The 10,006-nt window shown below is 39.7% G+C and overlaps 1 protein-coding gene across 5 annotated transcripts; it reads left to right on the top strand.

The window, feature by feature from the left end:
- Positions 1-4,813: 4,813 nt before the first annotated feature.
- Positions 4,814-9,978, top strand: LOC306938170 (G1/S-specific cyclin-E2-like). 5 transcript variants are annotated; one of them, XM_079522226.1, is made up of 12 exons: positions 4,814-4,905; positions 5,924-5,957; positions 6,062-6,119; positions 6,306-6,353; positions 6,672-6,820; positions 7,110-7,245; positions 7,484-7,630; positions 7,988-8,083; positions 8,242-8,376; positions 8,691-8,802; positions 8,925-9,079; positions 9,333-9,978. In XM_079522226.1, exons 2-12 carry the CDS (start codon positions 5,944-5,946, stop codon positions 9,408-9,410), a joined length of 1,128 nt encoding a protein of 375 aa, XP_079378352.1. In that variant the 5' UTR covers positions 4,814-4,905; positions 5,924-5,943; the 3' UTR covers positions 9,411-9,978. The 5 variants fall into 5 exon arrangements, with proteins under 5 accessions (XP_079378352.1, XP_079378349.1, XP_079378353.1 ...); XM_079522223.1 differs by having other exon boundaries at positions 6,303-6,353; XM_079522227.1 differs by lacking the exon at positions 4,814-4,905 and adding an exon at positions 4,922-5,000.
- Positions 9,979-10,006: the final 28 nt, after the last annotated feature.

Here is a 10,006-nt window from a genome sequence, read left to right as displayed (position 1 = left end):
TTATGGAGATACGATACGATTCAATGATTTGAAATCGATACAGTAACTATTTAAAATACATTGGCATTATTTTAAACTAAGTAAATAAACTCAATTGCTAAATACCATGCACAAATGTAGTATTTTAAAAAAAAACATGTTTATTGATTTTTCTTTACAACACAGTATTTTCAAAGCAATTATTCACATATATTTCACAAATGTAGTATTAAATAATACAATTGCTTATCTGCATAGCAAAACGATTCGATACATAGTCAATGTTGCTGTTTTCATTTTGATATACTTCGATTCTTGAAATTAAAATCGATTTTTCGATGCAGTTACTATATCGTTACACCCCTACTTGCTACAATGTCTCACGGTTTGACCTGCAGCACCTTGCATTTGCTCTATATCTACAACCTCCTCCACATCCTGTGACACAGTTAAAAGTTGATGCGAATCTGCACAGAATGAGGTCAGGTTGTGGTTTACTGAATGCAAGCAGACTGATGCGGGGTGAGTAATTAGACATGGGAGAGATTATTTCAGTTTATTACAGTGGATTGATAGAGCAAATGTATCACTTACTGCTAAATCCATCATTTAGCGTTGCATGATTTCCATCTGCTTCCATCTGAAGGGAAGCTTGGCCTGTTTAAAATGTGGAATTAAATGCTTAATTAAACAGGGAAAACAAATTACACTTCTTCACGCAGCCAAAACTCTTCACAACCAATGTCATTTTGACATCACATCTTGAGTCAAGTGGCTCTTTAAGTGTGATTTGTAGGAGGGTTGCAGGCTGTTTAAGTGCAGTGCCATGTACAGTCTGACATGGTAAACCTCTAGCCCTATAGCCTACATGTAACCACATGGGACTTAGTGAAAATAACCTAAAGTAACAGCACTTATTACGTACTCAGCTGCAGGATATTGTAATGAAACATCACAAATGATATCATGGCAATTGGCAGATGATGGCACAAAGGTAGAATTATTCTTTACACAAAATCCAACTCTGATAGTCATTAAGGTTTTTAGCTCAAGATTCTTCAATGCCAAATTGTAAAGAAGTAGAGGCCAAAACATTGTTTTTTTTAAACCGTTCAATTAAAACATTAATTGTAGTATTATTGAATGTCATTACATCACATTTTTTTTCCCTTTTATGGAAATAGAACAAAAATACAAATATCTGCATACCATTACAAAATCATGTTCTAAATTAGACCACACAGAATCTAATGTCAAATGAACCATTAACGCATTTTAAAATATAAAATGTTAAAATGTATAAAACCAATTGTCATTACCTTGACAATGATGGACCAATTGGACAATGATAATAAAATTAATCGGCTTCATTTTGTGGGAGAAAAGGCCTCCAACTGCTCTCCATCTCCGAAACCAAATACTAGTGTTAGAGCTAGTGTTGGCTGCCGAAACCAACTGTGGCTTCCTGTTGTGCTTTATGATATCACCACTGACACTTCCAATATGGTATGAACTGCAAGAGGAAATGAGGCCCTGAATTGACACCCTGATAATGTTCCAGGATGCAACCCAAATGTATATTGGAATCATTAGGCCTACAGAAATGTTATAATAAACAATATACCGTACGTATACAACGTGTGAATAGTAAGGACTGTAGTGTGTTGTTAATGAAATCTATCTATAAATGCACCACCTCTGTCTGTCTGTACGTGTGTACAGCTGTAACAGCACGTAACTCGAGAACCGTTAGCACCACGGACTTCAAATTCGACACACGTGTTCCATACAGCCAAGTATAATGTAACTTGGCACAATACAACTAAATGCTAAATGTATAATCCTGTAGCCTATAGAATATAATCAAAAGAATATCAATGAAATAAAAACTCATTAATGCCATCTGCTGAGGTGAATGTTGTCATGGCTAGGATATAGTCCGGCAGCCGACAGGCTTCTTTTGTTTAAAGTGGGAGATTTGGTATATAGTCTTTTTTTATTGGACTACAATATTGTCTATGTATATATTGTCTATGTACATACATTCATGAATCCAAAACACTCCTTGGGCTAAAAACGTCATGACAAATGTGATGAGGTCAGCACAAATGTGATGAGGTCAGCACATTTTGGGCAAGTGGCTATGGCTGTTTTTTGTGGAGTGTATTTTGTGCAAAACTAATGCTTGGAATGGATTCAGAACCATGAAAACCCCCTAGTTTGACATTGACGTTACAGTTACATGCTACTTAAAGCAAAAGGAAAGTTTGACATTTTTGCCTGCCATAGGAGGTTAATGGTAGGATCACAAGAAACCCCTATAAAAAAATTGCCCAATACCGACAGCCGGTCAGCAAGTGGATTCGTGAATATATGTATATATATAGACAATATTTTAGACCAATAAAAAAGACTATATACCAAATTTTCCACCCGTCCACCTCGACTGCCGGACTAATATAACAGGATAAAGGGATAGTGCCAAGTGAGTACTAATTGGAGAAAATATAGATAGACCTCAATCAACTCAACCTCCATCTTCGTTCCCTACCAAATTCAAAATAGACTGTTACCTGTAATTAATTAATATGTTTAAGTTCATGTAGCCTATGGCTTTGCCATCACAAAAGTTCCGAAGTGTAGCATGAAAAAGCAATTGGTGTAAATTCTAATGTTGAATATTGTTCAGTTTAGTTATTTTGGGGGAAATAATGGGGAATACATAAATATGACAGGCCTATTGGCCATAATCCTCTTTATCCCTTTCTTACCAGATGGTAAAAGACTGCTCTTATATAATATTGAGACGGCAGCTTGTTCATCTTCAATATGCCATGATTATGTCTTGAAAACAGAAAACTGGATGAAGCCAGTATGGGGCAGAATTAGCTATGTATAATATAATAATATATAATAGGGGCCTCTAGCCCTGGTCCAGTGCTGACAGCGAATCTATCTCACTGGACTCGCTGTAAGCACTGGACCAGGGCCAGGGCTGGACTGGCCACCGGGCATACCGGGCATTTTCCCGGTGGGCCGCGACCGTAGGGGGCCGCCATGATTTTTTTTTTGACAGGCAGGCAGGCCAATAGGGCAGGCCACCAGGAAAGGTCCGGGCGTGCTGCCATTCTGGGGTAGCGCCCCCCCTGACCCCCCCCGGCGGTGCAGTGCAGGGGGGGGCCACATAATATTATGTTGCCTATCTGCGCGCTGGTTGTGGTGGGCCGGTCTGGGCCAAATTCACGCGAAAATGCCCGGGCCGAATTTTTGTCCCAGTCCAGCCCTGACCAGGGCTAGAGAGGCCCTCAACAATAGCTTGTTTAATGCGAAATGGAAAACAACATCCCAGAGAAGTGCACTGTAGTTGAGCCGCAGCACCCTCTGGTGGACATAGTGTTTGACAGCGATATGAAGTTGAGCACGTGGACATTTCGCCCATCATAATACATTGACTCTCTCAAAAACTTTGCGGTCAAGTAGCCTAGTCAAGTAGCTTAGCTCTGGTCCAGAGCGTGACAAAATAAAACCTCGGTAAAAAACGAACTTGAAATAAAAATACAAACGTATACCAAATGTAAAAGATGTATGGTTATTCTGGCTGTCCTATTTTCCCAGGATTGTTCTGCTTGTACTTACCGGTATGTAGTAGCACGCGAGGCTACCGTATTTATCAGTGACAGGCAGGCAAGAAGTCAGGTCCCACCGAGATTTGAACTCGGATCGCAGGATTCAGAGTCCTGAGTGCTAACCATTACACCATGGAACCACCTGCATGTGTTGGCTTACTCACTCAATCAGTCTGTCTACTATTCAGAATTAGATTCAACTTTATTGTCACATATTGCGTAAAACATCAAAGGGTGAAAATCGTTTTAGTGCAAGCTCCGTCGTTTTTGTTATTTCCATAAAAGAGAAAGCGGGGAGATGGGAGTTAAAGGGATATCTTTTTGCCTTTAAGGTGCGAGAACGAGAAGACAAAAATAATCAGCGCGTTTTACCTGTTGGGATCAGCCGAGACTGCATGGTCCACATAACGTAAGGTTTTACATTATTTGCCAAAGCAAACTTGTGAAGTGTCGTGACTGTCGTCTGTGTCAGATTCTCTCCCTCGCTTCTCTGCTGGTTTGTTTACATGAGAAGCCAAACGCACGTTGTGTTAACACCCATTCCTATTGGTTGACACTTCTGGCGCGCGCGCCTTCGGTGGCTTCGGTGGCGCGCGTACGTGTGTGTGTGTGTGTGCGTGACACTGTGTGTGTGTGTGTGTGTGTGTGTGTGTGTGTGTGTGTGTGTGTGTGTGTGTGTGTGTGTGTGTGTGTGTGTGTGTGTGTGTGTGTGCGTGTGTGCGTGTGCGCGTGCGCGTGTAAAACAAAATCTATAACTTATTAAACAGAACATTAGAATAAGATAATACATAGGATGTTCAAACATGTAACGTGCATGATTTCACTTTCATGTGAAATATGATATGAATAAATAATGAACTACCATGAAACGAATTTTAAAAAAAGTTTAAAAGCCAATGGATTACTGGGCCTATGAATTATGTAATTTATAGAACGGTATATATTGTCACAGTTGGTCATGTTTAACCTCGCGTCACCAGACTTTCCACCTCGGAGGAAAATTGTGTACGGTACACTACACACTTCCACCGATTTTTGACATTTGTAGTAGGTTTTGACACGCATGCGCAACGGCTCGTGCACTGCTCGCGCGGTGGTGTCGGTCGCGCGCCGATAACAGCCGATCAACAAGCCCACAACGTGTATCAGCCGCGACACGTTGTGAGCTTGTAGATCGGCTATTCGCGGCGCGAGACACCGACCGTGCAGTGCACTGTCACTCACACTTGTTGGCGCGAGCGCCAAACAGACAGACCCTCGGCTCAGTTTCTCTCTCATTTGGACTGAGCTGCAACAGCTGGTAGGTCTGAATCATATTATCACTATACTACTACTATACTGTAGTTTAACTGTTTGTTTAATGTTCCACACGGCTTATTTGAGCTGCATTGTAAGGTGTGTATATATAACAACGTTATACGGGCTCGGACTTTGTTATTATTTTTTCTTTATAGAATAGATAAGTATAGATAATCTTTGGGCTGCCTTGGCTTCTACTATTTACGTTAGCTAATAGCTATTTAACAAGCTAGTCTTAACTTTAGCACGCATTTTGTTTAACTTAACATACCATAATGGACTGGTTGCGCATAAGATGAGTCTGGAACTTAGAGTTAGTAATTTGAGACACTAGTACATTTATAAAATGTGTGTGTAGTTGGTGCAGTGTGATTTTAAGCTGGTATTTTCGGGTCGGGCTTCTATTTTGATGAATGGGGTTGTCTAAATCATCATTAAGCGTTAATTAATGAAGGGGGCAGATAACATTAGATAACCACAGCTTTCAATGTGATATGATATGATCTTCTGTGGTCTTTGTGTTGTTGGCGCTGTGCCTTTTGGTCCAGCAGCTGCGGCTACTTTTTGGAGGGAGCTAGGCTATCGTTACATGCTCCTTTGTGTGGTATTTGGTCACATTTTGTTGTGTAATTGAATAATCCCGTGGACAGGACTACTACTTGTAGTGTGATTATGCCTAACGGAGTGTTGTAATTGAGAGTCAGGTTTTATTTTCACCGGTAGAACTTGTAGAGCCTGTCAAGTTTACGCGCTAATTGTTGTTGGCGCGTCTACATTCAAATGCGATAATACTTTAAATATCATAGTTGCTGGACAAGTATCTTCTTGTCTAGTACATTTTGTTAACTGTCTTTGGGTTAGAATGAAATGTTGTTGTTTTTTTGTTGAAAACCAAGAGCTAGAAATGCTGCCAGACATTACACTTCCTGGTGTTGCTGCAAGATTAGCTGTACAGTGTGTTTTACTGTCAATCAACATAATTGACTACATTCTAACTTTGTGTTTGTTTCATTTTACAGAAGCCTCACTATCCATAAACATGACTAGACGAAGGTAATGGCTACAGCTGCTACATATGAATGTATTTTTTGTTTATTTATTTGTTAAACTTTGATAATTGGTCGATGTATTAAGTATACTTAATTTTATCTCCACAGTGGTCGCCTGCACTCAAAATCTGAAAATGCCCAAATTCAGAAAGGCAAGATAACAAAGGTAAGAATCCTTAGTTTATTAAAGATACCCTCTTAGTCATGAACATTTAGAGACACGGAAATATGAATTTGTTGTCTCTGTGCTTTTAACCCTTGAACCACTAGGAATACATTTTCTGCTGTAATTGTATGTGCAACAGGTAATATGTTGTAATATGTGACGTAATGTAACTCCTCCTTTCAGCAGAACAGAAAAAAGCTCTATCAGCCCTTATCAAAACGGCAAAGTGAGAAGGTAACGCAATACTTCCCTTTTATTTTGAATCAACCCAACAAATATACATAATATCCTGTCTGTCTCACCTCTGCTTGTTTATCAGTCACTAGACAAATACTGCAAATTATTTCGCTATCGCCTGTATGTTTGTATCATCTTCTAGACTGTTTACCTTGGAAATCAGTCCTTTCAATTAATTTAACAGACACTTCTAAAGTGGCTATCCACTGACTAGCCGGTGTGGCTTTGATTAGAGAAATTATGCTCCTGCTCGGTCTAAAGATAAGTGTCACACTTTTCTTGTAAAGCTCTCAACAAGCATAATTTCCATTTCAGAACCAGTTGGTACTTGAAGGTGTCACCAATCCCTGTATTCTCATTGAGACCCCTGAGAAGAGTGTCAACAAGTCCTCTGAAGAGTCCAGCTATGTGAGCCTCACAACCAGAGACAATCGGATACAGCCATCCCCCCTCCCACTACTCAGGTGAATAACAAAGTAACCCAGGCTCACGTCATATAACTATTGTCACAACTTCCTTTCCAGGTCTTCCTGCCACTAATAATTATGCTTGAGCCGGTTGATGTTAATTATCCCCTTTCGTGACTAAATCAAAAATGTTGTTTTTTCTCTGACAGACTCAAAGAGATGTTGTTTGTACTGCTAAAATACTTAAAGCTGTGTCTGCTGCCAAAACAGTGTGTTATGTCTGAAGTACTTTCATTAGCAGCGACTTCCACATCTGAAACAAGTTTATTTCCCCCCATTCATGTAGTTGGGGTACACCTGAGGATGTGTGGGAAAAGATGTTGGGCAAAGAACAGAAGTACACACACAGCAAGAGCTTCATGCAGCTGCACCCCAGATTAGCACCCAGGATGAGATCAGTCCTTCTGGACTGGTTATTTGAGGTAAAGCTAAATATGATATATTGTATTCATCTATGTTTTAAATGCCTGTTTTTCCCAGCAACCACATTTTAATAGTTCAGCTAACGATTTGAAGAGTCAGGGGGTTCTTGTACTTTTTTATTTCAAAGCTGATTAATCTCAGGGGGTTTACTTATTCATTGATGTATCTCATATCGTGTTGTGGAGAGGATGACATTGTGGCTGTATACAACTACATTTTATATTTTCTTTTCCCAAGGTGAGTGAAGTTTACACCCTGCATCGACAGACTGCGTACCTGGCACAGGACTACTTTGACCGGTTCATGTTGACCCAAGACAACACTGATAAAGACAGGCTGCAACTTATTGGCATAACCTGTCTGTTCATTGCATCAAAGATGGAGGTAAGCTATTGCATGTATGAAAACTTACATTGATGCAGACTATCTGTATTCTTTTTGGGAATTACCCTGGACTGCTAATGGCTTGGGAATGGATTGTCTGCTAAAGAGAGTACACTTCACAACCCCTTTAAAAAAAGACTACTGTATTTTCAAGACTTGCTACATTTCACACATTGCCTCAGCTTGGCACTAAACACTCAGCAGGCCATCAGTTGAAACAATCATAAGATCCAGTAGTGTCTCATTTGCCTACTAGTGCACTACAATGCACCAAGACAACAAAAACATTAGCATATGCAAGTGTTTTTAATTGTGATGCGAAGTGTAACTAATTTTATATTTCCCTTCCCCATATAGGAAATATATCCTCCCAAGTTGGCAGAGTTAGCATTTGTGACAGATGGGGCCTGCCTGGAATATGACATTCTTAAAATGGAATTGATCATTCTGAAGGTAATATACTGGGTTGGAAGTGTACCACAACAAGATTTGTTTAACATGTTCCTTTTGTGGCAGTTATTACATTCTATAACATGATTCTGTACAAAGTGAAGCTACTTTACATAAATGAGGATCAGATTTTCACGTTTCTGCCTTTGTTGCTTTTTCAGGCATTAAATTGGAACCTTTGTCCCGAGACTGCAGTGTCATGGCTGAAACTTTACATGCAGATGGCGTCAATGAACAACAACTCTGATCTTCTAGAACCTCAGTTTCCACAGGAAATCTATGTGCAAGTTACGCGGGTATGTATTGTATAATGAGAACGGTAGGCTCAAATGAGCCACAATGCATATTAAGAGAAATAATCTACTCTAAAGCCTAATTTATACTTTATCGAACAGCCACGTCATGTGCCAAAAATACCCGATTGACAACACACCAAAAAACAAATGCATCAATGGCACCATTGAAAGTGACATTGCCATAATAATTCTCACATTATATGGCTCAGATGCAGTGTTTAACGTAAATAGAGATGTGAGGGACATGCCATGTGCCTGTAGTGAAGTTGTTGGTTCAAATCTCACCTGTCACTTTTGTCTTTCTCAATTTGTAGCTTTTAGATCTGTGTGTCCTAAATATAAACTCACTGGACTTCGAGTACAGCGTGTTGGCTGCATCAGTGCTGTGCCATTTCATCCAGTTTGAAACCGTTGAGGAAGTTTCACGTAAGCACAATACTGAATCAGAATACACATTCACTGTATGCATCTCTGTTCATTTCTTTCAACAATTTGCGTTGTCTTTGAATACAACCCTAAACTGAACATACTTTATTTACTCTCCTCAGGTTTGTCATGGGATGCACTCGAGCCCTGTATTGACTGGATGGCTCCCTATGTGGAGACAGTAGCACGTTATGGCGAAGTCATGCTAAAGGACTTTATTAACGTGAAACACAATAGCCACAACATCCAGACACATGCAAACTACATGACCATGCTGGTTAGTAAGCCACTAAGTCTTGTTTTATACTTAATTTGATGATGGCATAAACTGTCTGCAAATGTCAGATGCAAAACAGTGCAATAAATACTAATAAGCATTTTTGGGTGTTCCATTCGCAACCACTTTCAACCTGGTGTCCCTATTCTGGGCATGTCATCATAGGTGGAAAATGCAATATTGTATTTTTGCTATTCAGCGTACACCGATGAAATATAAAGGGTGGTTAAACAGTCTTTTGTGTGCATTTCAGGATGAGGTGTATCAAAGGGAGAGTCAGAGCCAGTTCCTGACACCACCTAACAGTACAGAGAAGTCTACTGCACACTGACATTTGGAAAGAACAAGAATTGGTAGAAAAGAACAAGAATTAAAGGACTGGACTGGATTTATTTAACTCTGTTCGGGTCCAGAGAGGACGACTACAAGGAAAGTTTACGACCAAGAGATGGAGAAAGGGCTGCTGTTATCAGCTAAATTACCCTTCTGAACAGGTTTTTACTGGGATACTGCGCTGGGATTCTGAATCTCCATAACTGGGATCGAATGCAACATCCTGAGTGAATATCGATGGATGTAATCTTTGCTAAAGTTAAAATTTACTGGGGGTTGCGATAAAGGCCCCCATGTTTAAGATCTCACTACAGCAAAATGTGTCTTTGAAGACATTGCTTTTGGTAAGTGAATCTACTAAAAAGGTAAACACAATGATGTTCAAGTATTCCATATAACTTTTGCATAGATTTTGATCACTTGATCAAACATGTTTTGTTTGCTGTGACTCGAACTGAATGTGTACGTGTAGTTGACATTCCTTTATTTCAGTGGTGCAATTTCATTTGTATACCATGTCAAATATGAATTCTGTATGTATAGCCAAAAGGGAAGAAAAAAAAATCTGTCAATGCTCAGTTGAAAGCATTATCA

The sequence above is a fragment of the Electrona antarctica genome, assembly GCF_951216825.1.
Source record: "Electrona antarctica genome assembly, chromosome: 15".
Classification (NCBI taxonomy): Eukaryota; Metazoa; Chordata; class Actinopteri; order Myctophiformes; family Myctophidae; genus Electrona; species Electrona antarctica.
The sequence above is the reverse complement of the archived record's forward strand: the minus strand, read 5'-3'. Positions and strand labels throughout refer to the sequence as shown.

What these genes read in the sequence shown, in the direction of transcription:
- LOC306938170 (XM_079522223.1), top strand. An exon ending in AGAAAGGCAAGATAACAAAG is followed by an intron (nt 6,120 to 6,302) that starts GTAAGAATCCTT and finishes TCCTCCTTTCAG; the next exon opens with CAGAACAGAAAAAAGCTCTA. An exon ending in CAAACTACATGACCATGCTG is followed by an intron (nt 9,080 to 9,332) that starts GTTAGTAAGCCA and finishes TGTGCATTTCAG; the next exon opens with GATGAGGTGTATCAAAGGGA.